This window comes from Astatotilapia calliptera, chromosome 19 (genome assembly GCF_900246225.1).
Source record: "Astatotilapia calliptera chromosome 19, fAstCal1.2, whole genome shotgun sequence".
NCBI classification, from domain to species: domain Eukaryota; kingdom Metazoa; phylum Chordata; class Actinopteri; order Cichliformes; family Cichlidae; genus Astatotilapia; species Astatotilapia calliptera.
In genome coordinates, this window is record NC_039320.1 from 6,758,613 (window position 1) to 6,779,752 (window position 21,140).

The following is a 21,140-nucleotide window of genomic DNA, read 5'->3' on the forward strand; positions in this document are numbered from 1 at the left end:
ATTCTTTGCCCCAACAGCCACATGAAAAACTGGGACTGTTGTGGAGGGTCGCACCAATAAGCTCATAAAGGGCTGAAAGTGGAGCTGAGCTGAGTTCAGTTTATTGGTGTGACTCTCCAAATGTGAACATCATCTCCTACCCAGGCTCCAGAGTCAACGGCCAATTCATGCAGCAGATGGAAGAGGACGTCTCGGCCCGAACATCTGATCGTCTCTGAAAACTCGTCTGCAGGTTAAAAGGCCTCAGTCACGCAGGCCTGCATGTTTCATGCAAACATGGAAACTGCAGTAATCTGCAAACATCCTAAATCCTCACAGGAGCTGTTCTGCTCTTTGCTACCTTCAGGCTCCGGTTCAGTAAATAACCTTCTAACCTGTGCTCCACTGTGTCAGGTTAATCAGACCCATCCTTTGCTGCAGTCGCTCACCTCAGCAGGGACACCGCCTACTCTGTGTTGCTAACAGTTGCTCCACCTGTTGCTACCGTTCACCGTGTCACTGACCTTCAGTGATCGCTGGTCGCTCTGGCAGCTCTGTGGATGAGAGCAAATCAGTAACACACCTGCAAACATGAAGGCGACAAGACTGAGTATGCTGTGCCTTTAAACATTAGCATGTTAGCACACTAACTGCCAGCTTTTGCCAAGAGCAACAACAGCATCTAAACTATGTGCAGACAAGCAGAAAGCAGCTGTGAGGGATGTTTGCAAGGTGAGTAATATTAGCAGCTTCAGACTGCTGGCCACATGTGGGTTGAAGTAAATGAACTCTGCTCTGGGAGTTGTCTCGTTGAACTCTACGCCTGGTCTTCCACGCTTCTCCCCACAGACTCGGCTCTGGCAGCCGGACCGGAGTGGACAGAGCCTCTGGAAGGAAAACCGGACAGGGAAATGAGGTTTCCAGTGCTGCACAGATAAAAGAGCCTCAATCTTTGGCAGGAAAACACATTATCGCCCTGACAACAAGGGACCTGGCTCACTTGGAGATCCAAACAGGAATACACACATGGACTGTGTCTGGTTGTTTCCTTGTCTGCTGCAGAGTTTAACATGAAAGCCAAAGGTCCAGACTGAGCGATTCAGAGAGAGGTGGAAAATCTGATTATGTAAGTGTTGTGGACGGGCTAGATTAGACCAGCACGTCTCACACACACACTCAGCAAAGCAATGCAGACCTACAAAATCTAAAGCAACCCTGAGATCTGGATCGCCATACAGTGTGTGTCAGAGTTTGAGGCAGAGCACTGGAGCTAAACTTCAGGGTTTGAAAAGGACACGAGTCTGCAGCTGCACAGTCCTGGCTACCCGGCGAGCCGCCTGCTTCCCACTCATCACATACTGGAATTTCATTTAGGCAATTGGCCCTCAGCGATGCACCTCTCGCTCGCCAAGGTGGGGGATTCTTTCCCCTCGCTAATGGAACGTCATTCTCATTTCCAGAGCGGGGCGGATGAAAGCCAGAGAAGTGGTGTCCTGCTGAGGGAAAATGGGTTTTGCATCCCAGCACTCAAAGGACTGCGGCGATGGCTTGTGACCCCCGGTGGGTAGGAAGTGTCATGAGATGGATTCCCGCTAGCGTTTTTGGCTCTGACACATGAGGCAGAGAGTTTACAGGGCAGGTGTTTGCATAAAGCAACTGCTGAAATCACAAGAGATGCAGTTTAATGTGCTTCACCGAGTTATTAAGAATTACAGGCGCTTTATTTCATGCAGACGTAATCTTAGTCCTGCTGGAGGCACGGGGGGGATCTTTTTGAGAGCTCGTGGACTTGCAGCTTCCTGTGAGCGTCCTGCCAGAGTCCAGACAAGCAAACTGTAAGCAGGTCTGTGCTGATGGACTGCAGCTGAGTGTTTATCTTTTCAACAGCTTTTCAAAAGCTCCACACTCTCAGCTCTCGTCTCTCCCCTTGTTGACATGAGCGACCCGCCCATTTCCTGCCTGTATGTTCACTTTATTCTGGTTTATTACTTTTAGTCTATTGATGTCATAATGTCATTAGTTATACGACAGCTTTGTTGGAGTTTGCTTCTGCTGCCTTGAAGTAGATCAAACGTTTATTTCAGGTTTACAAAAATACATGTAAATCATCACTATACCATGTGTATGAAGTGTAATCACAAAACTGTGAAAATACGTCTATAAAAGTCAAAAACCTGAAACCTGACCATGAGGTGCTGGCCTGTCACTGGAGCATGCTCAGTTAGAGCCTGAGGCTACCCATAATGCACCAGTAAAAAAAACAAAGGAAAGCAAGCAACCAACACAATCACTCCCCACATGAATCACTCATCACATCTCTCGGCCTGTGACCTGTCCCACTTCCTGAAAACAAAACTCAAACTGGAGGATCAACGGTTTGACTCGCGGGAGGCGGTCGAGCATCCGTCACAGAGAGACGAGTACAAGAATACACAGCAGGACTGCAGGAAACAGTTCACACTGCGAGGACGCGCTGATATGCAGCGTAGTCTCCCTGCACACGGAGTGAACCTGGATGAAACTGGTGGTTGGGTTCAGACTCGCGCTGTGATTCTTGCCCTGAGAATTCTAGCTGCAGACGCCATGAGTGGGCGTGTGCTCCGGTCCTATCTGCCCGTCTGACTCGTCTCTGTGGTCACAACAAACTGGACACATCTTTAGGTGCTGGTTCAGAGCCAGGTCTGCCTTAGTGCCTTAGGAGAACAGATTATAATCACGAGCAGATGTTGGAATCTATAGGCAGCATCTGCTGTGTATTGGTTCCTGTGGGAGCCCGTCCCCTAGCCACTCACATGAGTCAGACTCTGTGTACAGGCTTTTTACAGGTTCCAGGTTCCAGGTTTAAAACCAAGAACCCATCAGTCAGGGAGCAAATCTGCTGTGAGCCCCACAGAAAAGTTCTCATCCTTCCTGTAAATGTTCAGATGTTCTGACTTCAGTGCACAGATTATTAGTCACCTGTGCTGCAGTGCTGAATGCAGGGTTGGGCAGATTTTACTAAGACTGCATGTAAAGTTCACAAGCAAGCTTCACTCTAAATGCTTGCGTGCTTATCTGCCAGCGTTAACGATGGCAATCCAGAGCTATCGTAATGGGAGACAGTGACGAGGAAATGTTTGCATGCTCAGTGGAAAAGTTGTGCTCATCAAACCTGGCAGAGAGCTTATTGGCCTCATTTGCAGTAACTGCCTCTCAGGAGGTCTCTGTGGAGCTTCAGCCTGATGTCCTCAACGTTTCTGTTTGTATCACATCTACTGTGATGTTAGCATCAGCAGCTAACTGCTAACAAAGCATCTTTTCATTCAGCATGATTACTTCCTGTTCTTTGTGTCCAGTGTGCTTTGGACTGGACTTAATTCATTCAGTGGCAGTGATACTCAGAAAACACGAGGCATGTTTGACTCATTTATTCCTTCCAGCTGCTCGATGATCTTCGATATGTTTGTGAAATTCGTGTTTTTGTCCTGAACGCTCGCCTCGAGCACTTTAAAAAAAAGTGAAGCAAGCACCTCCTTATGTCAAACGGCAGCCTTCCATATTTAGACTCGTGAATCTGAGAGGATGCTCACGTTGATAAGTATGGCTGCTTTACACGCACAAAGACCTCAGTTTTATTTATAACTGGTAACAGATGGGACCACCACAAATATGCATCTTGCACAGAGGCGCCATCAGCAGCAGAAAAGGTAATCCTAACAAGCTACTGCAGATGTGTTCAGGCATCGTATCCTCAAATAAAAGTGTCGTCTTAACACTGGAAGCATCGTGCATACATGACATAATGATTCCTGTGCACTGGAGGGGATGGGATGGCAAACAATGTTATTTATGTACAGTCACAGCCGAAATAATCAGCACCCCTGAAATCTTTCCAGAAAAAGCACCATTTCTCCCAGAATATTGTTACAGTTACAAATGTTTTGGTTTACACTTTATTTCGTTTATTTGCATTTGATCAAAAAACCCCAAAAGAACAAAAGTCACATTTGAAGCGTTTCACACAGAACTCGGGCTGGACAAAATTATTGGCATCTTTTCAATATTGTTGGTGAATTGTCTTATGTCAAGCGTATGACGCTTGTTTGAAATCACCTGTGGCAGGAAACAGGTGCTGGCAATGAAGCAATCACACCTGAAGCCAGTAGTAGCGTGAGTGTGCTGCACGGAGGACAGAAAGGAGAGCAGAGAGCTGTCTGAGGACTTGAGAACAAAATATGATTTTTTTTTTTTTAAACTTTTGCTCACTTTAGGTTCAGGAACATTTCATCACTTGGTGTAAAAAGATTTCCTTACAGGCAGTAAACTGCTCATTGGGCCATGATGAGCTGAGAGTGACAGATTTGTCTCTGTTGCTCATGCTAAAGCACACGGCAGCACTACCTGCTGCCCCGCTGGCTGGTGCTGCTCTCAGTCCCTGAACTCGGACCCACTTTCATCACATCTCCTGCAGACACGAGTGGCTCCGGATGAACTCCACCACACTGCCCTGCATGTTGAAAACAGATGCTGAAAGGGTTGAAGCCTGTGTGGTGTTGCTGCATTAGTCTGTGTGAAAGTGAAGGCTGGGTTGTTTGTTCCTCTTTCCTCCTCAGTCTCTGATTTCATTCTCAGCTTTGCTCTTTTCAGCTTCCAGCGTTTAAGTTACACAAATTAGATTTACAGCTGTAACTCGACGCCAAATAGAGTGCTACATATGACCCCCCTCCCACCAGGGGGAGTCTTTCCCCCCTTATGAAAATACCAAACTGCTTTCCCAGGTCTGTAAAGTGTGATTGCCTAAGCAGAGTGTCTCCTGTGGCTGAAACGCAGACACAGATAAGAGGAGGTTTGATCGTCAGTGTTCTCCAGGTTAGATACGATTATTTCAGGCGTGTGAGTGCTGGGCAGAGTAACGGTTGCTGATAGAGAGCCAAGCATGTGAGGACTGGCCGAGTGCCTTGCTGGCAGATGACTGACTGGCAGATGGGATGACTCGGTGCGTGACTGACTGATCGGCCCGCTGGTTGATTTGCCCGCATTCCTCGGTGGACGCCAGCGGGGTACAGTCTGACCCAGCGTGATAATCCTCTCCTCGCCTCCAGGACCCCCTAATCGGCCCTCCTTCAGGCATAAAATGGGCCAAGCACACACTGGAGGAATGTATGTTCACAGGCACACAAACACAGACTGTGACGCCAAAAAGAACCATCTGTCTGCATCTCTTAAAAAAGAAAGATAAATGACCTGTCTGCAGCTTTCTTCACAGAGCCTGGGAGAAAATAAAACTCTAAATCAGCAAAACCACTGAGAGACACTTGGATGCACGAGGAATCAAAACGAATGCATGTTGGTTTTCATCGATGGAGTTCATCTGCGACCGTATCTCTGCGGCCTGTCGGCGCTGACGGGCTGATGTCAGGTGCTCAGTGAGGGGGGGGGGGTGTCTGCAGCTCAGGGTGTTGCCCCTCGGTTGCCTACATGACAGCGTGTTAGCATACAAAGACTTGGACATGTCTCCTGGTCCTGGTCTCAGGGTTTGAGTTCTGCACTCCTGATTGATGCGATTGAGTTTCTGTTTGGATTTCTTGGCTGTTTCAGTGCTCGCGGCTGTTTGTTCACTTGGCTTTTCACGTCTTGTTTGAGGTTTTTCTTCATACTTTGTGTTTCTGTGCCCAGCCGTGCTGCTCTTGGCCCTCACCTGTGTCTAGTCTTCAGTCAGTTCTCTGCATGTTCTCCATATTTCGCCCCGTTTCTTCAGCTCTTTGTCAAAACTTCAGTTTGTTTCGCTGAAGTCGTGCCCTGTTTGTGTGTGATATTCTGTTTCCTTTGGTACTTTGTTGGTGGATATTTGTCTTTGTCTCGTCTTCACACACCTTTGTGTGACACCACGGTGGAGGCTCAAAGAGTTTGGGGTCTTTTACTAATCTGTTGAAATCGCTCTCAGAGATCTAAAAGTGAAAAAATATTCATACGCAGATGATAAGACACTTTTTTTGTTTTTACTTTCTTAAAGATTTGACACCATGACAGCATCCGCTGTGGTGTACACACAGCAGACCTCAAGCATAAGGATCAGGGTGTGGATCCATCTCTCCGTCAGACCTGTTCCTCGGATCTTCAGTTCAGTTCTTGTGTCATTTTCATACATCAGCCTTTGCTCCTGTTTCCCTTCATTAAGACTGACTTGCTGACAGCCGTCCTTCACTGAGAGAGTTTCTGATGAAGCTAGGGTCAGGGGTTAGGGTTCACTAACCCAGGCTTCAATGAACAGAAGATGATCGGCTGAAGGTCCAGATCATCTCTCAGGGCCTCCGTCAGGTTTCTGCTGGATCTTTTGCTCTTTTCTAAAGAACGTACTTTCAGATTCGTCAGCTGTAGATAATTGTTCTCAGGCCTTTTCTCCACAAGTTTTCAGTTCTTCAGGAATCACCCTGTTGGTGCAAAAAATATGCTGTTTCACTGTGTTATCTTTGGGATTTTTAAAAAAAATGCAACTAAAGAACGGTGAATACATGTGTTTGTGTGACAGGCTGCTGATGACAAAGAGGCCAAAGATGCAGCTCTAAGCTAAGCTGTGACAACACAACACTGGAATGATTCATAGCTCAAAAACACTCCTCTGAAAACGTTCAGATACAAGTGAACAACATCTGGAAATGAGTGAAAAACAGCCAATGTCCAAAAACACCATTGAAAGACTTCAAAAATTGCATTTTTGTTTACAGCACAGTCGCCCCCTGCTGGACATGAGAGAAAAATACAGGTTTAAGGTACTATGGCACTGGCTTCACTTTTGTACTCCGTGTAAGAAATGTTGCACGTCTCCAAATTTAACTTCTAATCAACCAGCAAAGGAACTCAAAGTGTTATTAGCTGTGATTTGTCTCATTTAACCAGGTGTAGATTTGCTAACTAGGACCAGTGCAGCCAGGGCCGGCCCGTGGCATAGGCCGTATAGGCAAATGCTAAGGGCGCCGTCCATCAGGGGGCGCCACGCCAGTGCCACAAATGTTGAAAAAAAAAAAAAAGTTGGTACTATTATTTCTAAATACAAAAAATAATCCCACGTTAATTAAAATGCAAAGTAAAGCTTATTTAATAGAAATATTATTTGTTACAACATTACACTACACTGCTGATGTAGGGGGGCGCCACCTAAAATCTTGCCTAGGGCGCCAGATTGGTTAGGGCCGTTTCTGAGTGCAGCTCCAGTTAAAGCTCACAGATAACCAAATGAGCCCCCACGATGCGTCAGTGACGACTCCTGAGAGAATCACTCAGCTGTAAGAGAGAAACCAGTGCTTTCGTTATCAGGTACCAGATGTTTTGACGTTCCTCATGAAAAGGCCGCACAGGAGAGACCTCTCTGAGGCCCTGAGGTATCTATCTATCTCAGCTCATCCATAATAACTGAAAAACATAAAACGAGTCATCTGGAATGAGCCCGGGGCTGATGGGCTCTCTCAGTCAACACGCTAACGTTTTACAAGCTGCCATTTCTGTGACGAGAGGTGGATGCTCATAAATCAGCTGATGCTGTGAGTCCTGACCGCAGAGACCGCTGCCGTTCCCTGCGTAGACGCTCCTCACATCCATGAAACTACCAACAAAGCTAGGCATGCAGTAATGATCCTATCCTGCCCCCTGGTGGTCGTATGTATGTATGCATGTAAGCGGACAGCCCGCAGTGGCTGCAGCTGCGTTTTTCTACAGTGCATGTGTCTGCTTGTTAGAAGCAAAGCAGTGGAAAAAGAAAAAGGAGCCGTCAATTCTACATGTGCTCCAGTCATGTATTTCTCTGCAATTACAGACTCTGTGTAAACATCTTGGTATCAAAGTAAAGCGAACGCTTGTGAGATTTCTTTAGAGGTGTAAATATTACAGCAGAAGTTACTGTGTCAAAGTTACCGAGGCTGGAGCAAAAAGAAGTAAGAATATTTTTTATCACCTAATTTGTTTGTATTATATTGGTTATAAACTCTTTGAAAATATGCACAGTGGACAATAAACTCCAGGAAACCACATATGAGCATCATCTGTGCAAACACAGAAATTACACAGTGGGTTTAATGAGGACACAGGCCGGCGTTTGGCACATTGTAACACATCTGTGAGTAGAAATTTCTGTTGAACAGCAGAAATGATTGAACTTTATTTACAGGCCTAAAAAATGTTTGTTGTTTGAATATTTTTTGAAGAATTACCAACACTCTCAGTATGATGGGATGGTTGACGTTGTGCCCCAGAGTTGATTAAATAGGCTGAACTTCGGCTTCTATTGGCTGATTTGCATGGCTGACAGTAGAATCACAGTAACGTCACTACATTTACATCAGTCCCACAAGTCAAAAGTTGCAAGGTGAGAAAAACGTGCTGTAAAATTTACAACAATTTACGACTCTCTAACTGGGCTGGAAATGGCGATTTGATGTGAACGGCTCTGTGTTGGTGTCCAAGGTGGAGGCCTCACAGAAGGGTCGTAGCAGTTTTGTGGAATCGCTTCATGTTGTATTTTATCGAACGTGAAACGTCTGCGGTTCGGAGCGTAATGAAAGCGTCGTCTGATTTGTGACGTTCGCTCCAGTAAATCTGAGCTTCGGTTGTTTTTTGTTTCCATACAGTTGGTGAAATGATGCTCTTTTAATTGTTTGTTATTTTACCTGTTTGATGGTCGTAGAAATATTTTTATGAGCTTTTATTTGAGATTCAGGGTTTTTGTGGCTCCCACACGACTGTTTTTACATAACAGGTCACACAGACGCAGTCACCTTTGTCTGGATCGAACAAACAAAGCCTGGATGTAGTTATGTGACCGTGTAAGGATTGAGAAGCTATGGGTAAAACTTTAACAGTAATAATTCAACAGTGTTACTAGTGCACATTTGCCTGTACTGTAGTAATGTGTTCACAGTTCATGCTGATGCAGCAGCTTCCAGCAGAGCGCTGCCATTGTTCAAGCGTGGACTGATCTTGTTGTTATAGAGGTTTCTGGAGCAGTGACTGACACAGTTTGGAGTTTCAGTTTTAGGTCAGCCAGCGTTTGATAAAGTGCTTTATGTCTAAGGTGCAGCTGTTCAAACACACAGTCTAACACTTTGTGATACTTTTTAAAGGTTTTACACATTTTTCTGGTCAGTACGGCAGCTTTGTCCTCAGTGTTTTTTATCTCTATGGAAACTTTGCAGAGGAACTACAAACGCCAGCACAGATTTTGACTGAAACTAATTTAGTGTATTAGAGACACAGTTTCCTGCTCCAGTGATCATAATTTCTCCATTAATGACAGTTTCATGTGTCATTTCCTGTCCTGAGGCCTTTACGTGGCACAAACAATGACATGTGAGGTACAACATGAACTCACACATCAGTGCTCAATAAAATGTTTTATGTGTGCTTCCAAAAGTCTGACCTGCGCAGAGGTCCCTGTCCTCCACAGCAGGCTGCAGGAGCATGAAACAGCTGGATTATTGAGCACACTATCTGTGCTCGTGTCTGTAGCCTGTGAAACCTCTGCTTATCAGCACATCTGAGAAAGTCATTGTTGGAAACCGCACACGGTGTCACAATCTGCTGCCACACTTCTCTTTTCACTGTTAATCTGATCTACATCTAGTTTCCCATCTTCCTGTTTCTCCAAAGCCCAGTTTAGCTGTGGTGTTCCCCAGAGCCCCGTGCTCGGCCCACTGCTCTGCTCGGGTTACCCACTTCTTCTCAGACATGATACTCAGAACTGTACGATGATATCTATCCACAGAGAAACCACGCACACAATATCTTAAAAATACATTTTAGTCTGCAAACTTTTGGCACATCCAGTTAAATTAATAATTAATATTGATTAAAACCCTGATATTTTCATACAGTTTTATTCAGATAATGCAAAAACAAAACAAAACACAGGTCTACAAAATGCCAAATATTAAAAACAGCAGGGCAGGTGTACAGCATGCTTCAAGAAAAGAAGATGAGGTTCAAGTGACAGTTATGGGAAGATCCAGAAAATGAAGAAGTTTAGCTTCTTATCTTTAAAAACAGCAGATTTAATCATCATACACAAAAAAGAAGCTCCTGCTGGTGACACGAGAACAGGAATAAACGCCTCGACTGTAATACCAAATTATTCCAACAGGGCGCTTCATTCTCAGATTGCAGGATTATGTGTTTACATGTTCATGTCACAGAAAACCGACCTCGATGTCCCAAACATCCAAACCTGCCCGTTAAAAAAAGTACATTATGTTTAGTTCAGTTAGAGATGTGGTTTATAGCATCAAACTTCATTAGCAAAGAGTACAGTTGCAACCTGCACGACACAGTTACTTCTAAATCACAAGAACAATACGTGAAGTCAAAGCGTGAGATTCTGCTGCTGTGTTTTTAGTTTGATGGATAATAAGCTGCTGTGGTCACCTGTGTTTCTGAGGACAGCTGTTGGACTTGATGTCCAGTTTTGTGTCATATAAACTGGATGCAGTAGATGAGAACATCTCACAGTCTCTATGATTAAAGCACAGTTTCATAGCAAAGCTTGAGAGTGATGAGCGCCAGACTGCTTTCCCTTTATAGCTGAAGTGTTAAGCGCTGAATGACGACATGTTGTTGGAGCCTTCCGACAACTTCAGCCCTGACACGCAGATCTCGGACGTGCCACGTGACGAGCGAGCGGTGTAGATGTACCTTTTGCTGAAGCACCAGAGGTCCAGCATGATCTGGCGGAAGTGGTTCCTGAACTTGACCCCGACGAAGGCGTAGAGGAAGGGATTGAGACAGCAGTGCAGGTAAGCGACGGTCCTGCAGATGTTGAGAAATTTGAGTTTAAGGTTCTCGGCGTCGCAGCTCCTCTGCTTGAACAGAGACAGCATGTGGATCAGCAGGGTCACGTTGTACGGAAGATGGCAGACGATGAAGACAGCAACGACCGCCAACACCACCCGGACGGCCTTGTGCCGCTGGTTGCTCTGCGCCCTCAGCAGCGTGTAGATGATGCAGGAGTAGCAGAACGCCATCATGCACAGTGGCAGCAGGAAGCCAACAGCCATCTGGAGGCTGGGTACCAGCAGCTTCACGAGCGCCGCAGTTTCAGTCTGGTTGAAAGACATCTGACACATCACGGTGACGCGGTCAGACCCCGGGGAGTTATCTTCAGAGGGTTCAGTGTAGATGAGCGTGGGGAGAGTTAACGCCACTGCAAACACCCAAACCGCCAAGCAGATCAGGCGGCTGTAGACGAGGGCACGGGAGCGCGTCCCAAAGGAGCGCGTCGCCCGAACAATCGCGATGTACCGATCGCAGCTGATACAGGCGAGCAGCAGCATGCCGCTGTAGAGGTTAATGCTGTAGGACGACCGGAGCACCTTACAGGCCACCCTGCCCATCGACCAATCGTGCTGCTCGTTGTATATGACGAACGGAAGTGTAGCCACGAAGATCAGGTCGGCCACGGCCATGTTGAAGAGGTAGACATCCGTCATGGTCTTGGTTCTCTTGTAGAAGCTGTAAGTCACCATCACCAGGACGTTGCCAATCAGGCCGAATCCGCAGATGATGGAGTGGATCAAAGTCTGGGTGATGACCTCACTGGCGTCAGGATCCATGATGCAGAAGCCGTCGTCATCGATATATGTCTCAGTACCGTTGTCATAGTCACCGAATGTCGCGTTTGCAGGACTCTCCGTCATGTTTGCGACCTGGAGAAGAAAAGAAACATGATGAGTGAAGCACTGACTGGAGACATTTGCAGAAGGACCTGAAACACGCTGTCAGTGAAGCTTTGATCATGTGATGTTGTTCAGGTTGAGCAATGAGAAAAGAGACTTCAGAGAGGATCTCCGGCCTCCATTGTTCCCAGTAGATCTGACGTGTTATTTAATGCTCCACCGCTCACAGAAACCAGACGTTGTACATTGTAAAAAACGCTTGTTTATAAAGAATTAAAACACATAAATTGTGAATGTTTCCTGAAAGCTGTCCAGCTGCTGCGCTGCCTGGGTTCGCCGTCCTGGAGCCGACCTTTCTCGTGTCTTTGGGTCAGTCATGTTGACATCAAGGATCCCTCCAGCGTGAAGTGTCTGACGTGCTACATGAGCTGAAGCCGCGGCGTCTGCTTCCACCAGTCAGTGAAGGTCTCGCAGTCACATGTGGGTGTTTTGGTCTGTGCCTCTAATAGCTTCCTGTTTCTGCCACGTATCCACGTAAAGCCGCCACAGCAGCTCCGACCTTAAACTTCAGCACAGTGTCTTTGGTGGTTTTTGTGTTCCTGTCTGCTCTGTGCCACATAACGATCTCTTCTCCAGATGAGTCTGTCTCATCCATTTAACAGCAAACTCAGCAGAACGAGTCTGAGACGCAGATGCAAAAGTTTCAGGACACTGAAGTTGTAAAAGTTTACACACCGCCTGATTTCTAAATGTATGATCGTGTGACGAATAATATTGTAATAATAATTTTTAACATTGAACCAATTTTAATTTGAATCAGATCCTTTGATTTGAAGGAAAACTTTGTAACATCAGTTGTGTTGGGTAGTTTGTGATGTGATTCTCACAAACAGCTGAATTACTGTGATTTCTGTCCTGATCTAAAGCTGCAGTTTTACTTCCAGATGTAGAAATCTGTGGTGCTAAATCTGTGGTGCCAAAAAAAAAGCCAAAATTAATCATCTGTGTGATGACACCAAAGGAAAGCCCTGTGCCATCATTAGAAAGCAGGTTTGACCTCTGACAGACCACTGCGCTGTCTGATGAAAGAAGATATGAAGAGTTCAGCACCAACAATACAAATCAATCCAGCACAGCGTGCACCCTGCACACACCGGGGGTTGAGACTCCTCACACCTTTTCTGGTGGTTTCAGAAAATAAACCATCGTTCTGTGTCAGCTGTTCCTCTGGTTATGAATGACCCACTTTCAGCCCGAGGCGACGCCTGCACAGGTACGCCGTGCTTTGTGCTTCGCTTAGAAAATGATCCGATTGTTATCAGAGGGCATCTCAGATGTAATGAGGTCAAAAAACAAACACTAAGAGCCAAACTGAAGTGAGAAAATCACAAAAAAGGGAGTGCAGAGGCTTTGTGTCTGCAGAACTGCACTTTTTTGCATTGTTCAAACACAAACGAAGATTCTCTGAATCAGATTCTGATTTCTGAAGAAGCCGGCGAGCTCTAACCTCCAGTCCGGATAACATTTCATTCACTCGTTAATTTATTTATTTGTCAATAAAACTATGCTGTCGGATGAGAAGTTAAAATCGGTCTAGATGCAGACAAACCAAATATAATGATGTCAAATCCAAACAGTCAGAATCTTCACAGACTGGCTTTTACTGCTGAGTTTAACTGTTTAGTATTTAGTATTTATTTATTTATTGTCATTGTCAGAGAACAATGAAATTGTTGGGTCAATTTTAGAGTTTTTATGCTTCATTTCAGTTTGTGGCTGTGAGGTCGTCACATCTGTGGCTGTAAAACTGTTTCAGAGCTCGTTTGAATCATTACTAACATAAAAAACAAGATCAGATTTATTATTGTTATTGTTGAGAATCAGAGGAACTAACGTGATGAACTAAACGTGTGGATAAAATGTAACAGTTTCAGATTCACTGAATCTAGATTTTATCACCTCGCTGTTAAATTTTGTGCTTTTTCCAGGAGAAATCTTTAAACTATTTTTAGTAAAAAAAAAATAAATTTTGAAGTTTTTTTTTTTTAATAAAGCATTTTTACTTGAGATCAAACCAGGCCACACGTGGGCCGTGACCTACAGACAGTGTGTCACCTTGATGAGATTAAAGTACCTCATTTGACCTTCTTTGAAATCCTTTCGCAGAATTAAATCATCTAAGACTTCAAACGTCACTTCTTAAACACGACGACTCAGAACTGTTCACAGTTTTTCTGATCTGAGCTGATATAAAGCAGCGAGGGTGGGAGAGTGTGAGAGGCAGAGGAGGATGAAGGGAGGAAGATGGAGGGCAGCGCGTACAGACAGTCCTAACCCATATAAAAAGCAGAGGACATGCAAAGTGTGAGATTAAAATGTCTCACTTTTGATGCATTCATGAACGTGGGTCTGTGCAAGGATCCGTCTGCAGGCTTTGAAGCTGTTTCCCACATGAGCTCGTTCATTGTGTCTTTGAACAACGTGTGATTACAAAGCTGCTAAAATACAGATAATTAAACAGGAAAAGTTTCATTTTTAGTTCCTCTCCACCAACAGTAGTGTTTGAGTTAAACATGCCTGTAACAAAAATAAGCCCACATAACAACAACAACAACAACAACAACAACAATAATAATAATAATAATAATAATAATTATTATTATTATTAATCCCAGAAATTACATGAAATGAAAACTAAAACTTATAAAGCAACTAAATCAAAAAAATCTGTTTAAATTTAACTAAAAAAATCCAACATGATAATAATTCTGCTTGTTCAGCTGTTTATAATGAAAACAGCAGGAAACGGAGAGAGCTGACCTTCAAAGTAAAAACTTTTAAGCAGCATTAATAATTAATATTATGTGTTGTTTCTTTGTTAAATTTTAATTCATTGATCTGAGGAGACTCCTGTGCGTCCTGAGGTCAGGGCCCAGCAGTCACTGGGACGCCGGCTCACATATTTCACACCTTTTCACACTTCCCACCAAATTAAAATGCTATGTTTAACACATGAAGCTTTACATGGACATGATAATAATAATATAATATTTAAGTGTGGGCTGAGTGTGCCGGTGCTCTGGTTTCCTCCTGCAGGCCACAGACTTGCATGTAGGGTTAATTAGTGGCTGTAAATTAGCTGCAGGTGTGACTCGTCTGTAATCTGAGGTCCAGCTCTGCTTTTACTTCACGTGTTTGTAGAATTGCTGTAACACGTTTCTGTAGCTGCGTTAACAATGAAGCCTCTGCAGCGCCGTCATTAGTCTGACTGACTGTGTCTGTCTCCTAATGTGTGGTTTGCCAATAAGACAGTTTTGGTGCATTGGTGAGGTTTGAAAGTTGAGTTTGGGGTTTAGAGATTTGAGTCACAGCAGTTGTGGAAAAACCATCAAAGCAGATAGAAACGAGGGATGGAAAGAGTTTGGGCGAGCGAGAAGGCGTCAGGTATTTCACATTAAATCAGAGCGCGATGGATCCGTACGAGAGGAGGAAGCATCAGGACAACTTAATGTTCCAGTCACTTGTTTTTGTTTGCTTTTTCCTCACACAGCATTCGTGCTTCTTATAATTATGATAGATGACACAAAAAAACAAGGTCATGGCTCCTCCCACCCGAACGCCTCAGAATCTTTTTTTTTAGGTACATTAACTCGTTTTTTTAATGAAGCATTATTATTATTGTTTTAATGAAACATTGCTACACTTTACTTTCATACTGTGGATGTTTTCTGAGTTCCAGGCCCTGAAATCCACAGCCAGTGGGTTCAGATTTAAGCATTGAAAAAAAATTCCAGCATTTTTTAACAATGTCACAAATCCATCAGATGTTCACATGAAATGTTCAAAGCTGAGAAACACATTGAAGCTCTGTTTAAAAACCAAAGTGTTGGAGCCACAAGAGTCCAGAGCTACAGATGGTTTTCGCTGACAGGCCGTGAGCATCGGTATAAATAAACTGCAGCGGTTTGATATCTGTGACACAGAGGAGCAGAAACCAACCTCAGTGTCCTGATGTTTGATCTGTTTCTGATAAATCACAATGCATTCTGGGTAAACCTTCGAGGCTCGTATTAGCATGTGGAGCAGGTAGCAGTCAGATTAATCTGTATTTGACCCCACGATCGTCTTAATTACGTGATTACCTGATATGTATCGTTCTGTTTCTGGAATGAGGAGGCAGGACATGGATGCTGTTTTCACAGCTTTGAGGAAACACATTTAAGTTCTGAGTAAATGGACCCTGCAGCGCCGCGATAAAGACACAAACAAGAACTTGAACTTCTTTAAAAACCTGCCGTGAGGAACAAATGTGACAGGCTGATATTGCTCTCACTTTACCTCTTTCAGTTCTCACTACCCTCAGTGAGGCTGTTATTAATGAGAAAGGCAGTAAAGAAAAGACAACAGCTTTCTAAAAATGCAAACTGGGAACAAACAGGGTTTCATGTTTTTGCAGAACTGGCAGTTCTCCAAATATGAAATAATATCTGTGAAAGGCATTTTATCCTTTAAAGTCTGATCATTTCTTTAAAACTTTAAAATTAATTCTGTGTTGCATCTAAACAAACGTTTCTTTAGATGCAGCACAGTGAAAACAGACACACTAAAATCACAATGCAGTGAGACAGTAAAGTGTAGAGCATGCATACCTTGCAGAGCGTTCTCCCTGAGCCGATATTTTTCTGACTCCTGACAGAGCGGCGGCTCTTTAACAGCTCCTCGCTCTGTGTGGGTAAGAAGACGGTGATGGCACCACAAAGAACAAAACCTCAAAGCAGGCGCAGTCAAAGCCACGTTCTCTCGGGCTCGATGACTGTGAAAAGCTCCTCTGATCTTCGCACTCACACGGAGCTTCCTTATCTGATGGTTTGATCAGCAAAGCCGTCACCAGCCGCGTGGGGACGTTCTCCCTACGCGATTTACCCGCCCCCACAAAGGTCACGTCTGACACGAAGGATTTCTCTTTTTTGTGGGAAACTGTAACATTTGATTTGCTGGCTTTATTTAAAAATGCTAATCTGTTGCCTTAAAACAAACAAACAACAACTTTAGAGTTATGAGATACATTAGTTAAATAAACCCGGCCTAGATTTGGAAGGAGAACCCACAATATTTGCATTGTGTGTCATCCGTGTGCTCCATACACCGCACTGTTACAGTAACACCAGTGACAGTGGTTTGTTACAGTAATAGTAAAAATAAAGTACACCTTTCCTCTATTCTGAGGTCTTTACATATCAGGGAATCATGAAATTCATCCTTTATCAAACACAGCAAGAACGATCTTCTTTGGACAGACGAGACCAGCGTGCAGATGTTTGCAGCACCAGGCCTGATGTGAGTCATAAATCCTGTGTACATCAAAGTAGTATTTACTCATCTGTGAGGTCGTCTGTTCCACAGCTACAACTGGGACCAAACTGGGACCAAACAATCAACAGAACAATGATCCCACACAGAGGAAATCTAAAAAGCATTTCTGGGATTTTTATTAGTTATTTATTAACAGCATTATCAGTGGAAAACAGGTAAATGTACAAATAAATACTGGATACCAAATCAAACATCCAGAAGAATCCAAGTTTCTTTCTTTCTGTATTTTTAATACAGTTTTACATAATATAACATGTTATACTTTATTTAATAAAATAAATTCCATTCAAAATAACAGTTAATAAGTAAATAAACTTCAAAACATTTGAGGTTTTTGCAGGAAGTTTGCCTCCATCTCTGTTGTTTTCTAACTTTGAACAGAAACTGATGATGTCAGACATCAGCTGCAGGTTTTCTGGGAGTTTGAGAGCAAAGCTGAACTTTATTTCTCTGTATTTACGGGATAATATCTGAGACAACAATCAGAGATTGCTCCACAAAGCACCAAGTTCACCAAACTCTAACTTTTAACTCAGAGTTTCCAGTTTCACAGAAACGCATGTAGGTGACAGGACAGATTCACTGTGGCAACGGGTAAACAACGAGCAGAGCTTCAGGGAACTGAGGAAGATGAAGACGATCAATGTGGGGCATCATCATCACTCAGTCACCATCTGGCCAACTTGTAGATTATAGATAAAACTGCAGTTCTGCCAAATTTCACATCTGAGTTTTAAATCCAAAGATTCAGCTTCACAGGGATGAAGAGCAGGTGGAAAAAACTGGAGATAATAATACGAATCAAACAGATGAGGCCGAGTTTACTGACAGACCTGTGATATTAATGTCAGTCAGATATTCACAACATCACCTGTGATTATTTTCCATCCCTGTAACTGATCACAACCCAGTAAACGATTGATCACTGATCAGCGTGTGCTCCGTGTTTAGATTTAGATTTCTCTGTGTGAATGTTCACTGCAGTGCGTCTCCTGTTTCCTCTCCTGCTGCTGTTTGTGGCTCCAAAACAAACTGACAGTATTTGGTAGTGAAATGGCGCCACCTCGTGTCTATGCGATGCATTTCACTGACGTCACAGCCAGTTCAAGTTCATCCTTCCTGTCTTTGTTACAGGTGATGAGGCTGTCATCGAAGGACTCAGGATACATCTGATGGCTGCAGTCTGTTCTGTTATTTCCTAGATGCGTTAGTATTCTCCACCATTAATCCTCATTCTGTTTTGTGCATAACGTAAATCTACACCACAGAGTCAAGGTATCTAATATTGCGTCCACCCTGCACCCTGTACATGCACACAGGTGGACGACGTCTTATGCAGAAGGTGCACTCTGAAACAGACAGGAGACTGTAAGGTGGAGTCAGGTGGAAGCTGAAGAAGGAGGAGACAGCCTCTGGGTGGTGTAGAAGAGTATCAGATGACTGAAGTGCTGAGGTAAGTTATAAATGATATAGTGGCTGACCTACACACTAACACTGATGTTTATTTATCAATAACATTTTATTAATAATAAACAGGTGTGATGGTGATAAGTAATATAATTCATATCGTTATTATTTGTGTTGTAGTTTCTCACTTTGGCCACCAGAGGGCAGTGAACACTCATCACAATCCACAGTCAACAGCAAGTAAAAACATCAAAACAACCCCTGATTCTCACATTACATCAAACAGTCTGTTTAACTCTGGAAGCTATGATGTGAAAATATAATACAGCAAAACAACCAGTTTCATCACAATTTATTCAAACAACAAGACATGTTTGAGTAAAGGTAGAAACAGCTCAGATAAATTAAGTTCAGTGAAGTCCCTACAAATCAGAGAAAACCCCAACAATCAGACATCACTCTATGACGAAAGACCTGGTGACAGAGGGAAGGAAAAACTGCCTTTAACAGGAAGGAGACCCAGGAAGTTCAGCCATCTGCCGCAACTAGTTGAAGCTGGGTCATCGTATCTCCTGATGTCCTGAGGAAGCACTTGCACAAAGGAAAAAACATGACAATGACTCAGACTTCTACACTTTACACAGTTCATATCTGAATAATATGATGATGTTTGTTTCTGTATGTATGTGATGATGAGAAAAGTTTGAGTGTGTGAAGCTGACCAGCTGTGCAAGGAGACTGGTTTACTGAGTTTCATGTGTAAAACCCAGTTTCACTGAGTTTCATTGCCTTTTCCTTTCACGCTCAGACCAGAGCCTTATTTAACACCTTCTGAGCGTCTTCAGCGAGCTGGTTGAGGATAAAGTTCAGAACTCTGTAGGTTGTGACGAAGGAGAGGCTCATGGCTACCGGGATTCCCACTATCGGAATGAATCTGGATACTTCCTCTGCTCCAATTAATCCAGCTGCTCCTCCAAGTTGGGCGAACACCTTCAGGAAGAGCTCTTTAGTAATTTCCTTCGCAGCCACTGGTGAAATGATGACATCACGCAGCTCAGTGTATGACACAGCTGTTCTGATAGCGAGTCTCTTCAGAGATTGGACATCGAGACCAAACGCATGTACAAAATGTGTGACAGCACCAATGAGCACAGCAACATCAACAGCAACAGAAAGCCCAGGAACGGGAACAGCTGCAGCAGCTGCAGACAGAGTGGCCAAGAGGTATAAGTGTACCTTTAAAGCCTTTTTCTTCTTGCTGATGACGTCGGGGTTGACGTTGGGCATGACATACAGCAGAGTGTCTCTCTTATCTTTGGGAAGCTCTGTCTCTAAGGTCTCTTGTAAGAGAGAGAAGTCGTACTTGTGGAGCTGAAAACTCGACATTAGGAAGACTCGTGGAGACTCGATGCCCAAGTCTTTGAGTCCTGCGTCACAGAGGAAACATGTCAACACCATCAGATTCATACAAATAAAAAACGATTAAAAACGAGATTTAAATGATTTTGAAAACTCGACCTCACTCACGTTGAACGCAGTCGTCTCTGATTTTTGTGAGAGTTTTCTCTTTGCTGGAGTCGGAAACACTTTCCTCGGCTCGGATATCGTTGTCAATCTTTGAGCGAACAAAGTAGAAATTTTTCTTCATCTTCTGAATCTTCTGAGCGAGTTTCACGTCATTTTCTCTGAAGCGAGTGTCTGAGATGATGAGGAAGAAGTCATACTTGTCAAACCCAACAAGCTTCAGGTATTTCCTTGCTGGGAAGTCTTTGGTTCCGATTCCAGGAAGATCCCATAAAGTGACGTTGGGATTATCTGGATGGGGGTACGGTGTGACCTCCGACGTCGTTTCTGTGACACCAGTAGGAGCAGCTCCCTCGTCTCTGTTCTTTATCCCCCTGAAGGCATTAATAAAGGTGGATTTACCTGCACCACTTTCTCCTGTGATGGCGATATTTAACGAGACATTGGTTTGCTTTTCTAAATATTCTTTAATCCTTTTTGCTGCTCCGGCCGTGTCGTTGTTCTTCAGGGCTTCTTTAACTCCAGGAATTTGTTCTGGGCATGAATCATCTGGATCCTCCATGCTCATCCTGACAGAAAGAAAAAACATAAAGACTTTTATTTTGGAATGCAGACATATACTATTGATAATCAGTAATGTTACTGACGGCACACGGACACAGCACATGTGGGCAGTAAGTGATTAAAGGTAAAACGTTAAATGTCGGTAAAAGACGTGTTTATATGAGAAAACACTGAGGCCACCAAAGTCTCTTCCTGGGGTTTGTTGAGTATTTTTACATCCAACATTAACATTAATTTACAAATAATATCTTTCTATAAACCTGAAACTTTTCCTTTTCCTTGACTTGAAAAAATAATTTGTGCTTATTCTCATTCTTGTTCTGATAGGACAGCAAACCTGTCACTTAACTAAGTTTAAGGTAACAGCAGGTACTCACTGGATTCTTCGTACTGTTGACACACACACAGCTGGATCAGCAACAACAGCGATCGGTGCTTCAGTTTGTTCTCACCTGGTTGTTATAGAGGTGCAGAACAGGTGAGGGCAGATCCACAGAGAGCGACCAATGAAAATGCTGCAAACTGAACCAACCAGTTTGTTTTTACTCTTTTTTTAACTGCAGGTGTTGTTGGAAACAGAGAGGAAGGCTGTGTGTTGATAACAGAGCTGCACCTGCAAGAGCAGCAAACATCATGGTTAATGAAGTGAACCACAGA

The 21,140-nt window shown here is 43.8% G+C and overlaps 2 protein-coding genes across 3 annotated transcripts; both read right to left on the reverse strand.

The window, feature by feature from the left end:
- Positions 1-9,866: 9,866 nt before the first annotated feature.
- On the reverse strand, positions 9,867-16,292 carry ccr6b (chemokine (C-C motif) receptor 6b). 2 transcript variants are annotated; one of them, XM_026152464.1, is made up of 2 exons: positions 16,265-16,292; positions 9,867-11,645 (listed from the first exon to the last, which is right to left on the reverse strand). In XM_026152464.1, the coding sequence occupies exon 2, from the start codon at positions 11,634-11,636 to the stop codon at positions 10,533-10,535; it is 1,104 nt and encodes a 367-aa protein (XP_026008249.1). In that variant the 5' UTR covers positions 11,637-11,645; positions 16,265-16,292; the 3' UTR covers positions 9,867-10,532. The 2 variants fall into 2 exon arrangements, with proteins under 2 accessions (XP_026008249.1, XP_026008250.1); XM_026152465.1 differs by lacking the exon at positions 16,265-16,292 and adding an exon at positions 11,968-12,031.
- Positions 16,293-18,917: 2,625 nt separating this feature from the next.
- On the reverse strand, positions 18,918-21,140 carry LOC113012163 (interferon-inducible GTPase 5-like). Its single transcript, XM_026152191.1, has 3 exons — positions 20,861-21,140; positions 19,923-20,488; positions 18,918-19,822 (listed from the first exon to the last, which is right to left on the reverse strand). The coding sequence occupies exons 2-3, from the start codon at positions 20,485-20,487 to the stop codon at positions 19,200-19,202; spliced, it is 1,188 nt and encodes a 395-aa protein (XP_026007976.1). The 5' UTR covers position 20,488; positions 20,861-21,140; the 3' UTR covers positions 18,918-19,199.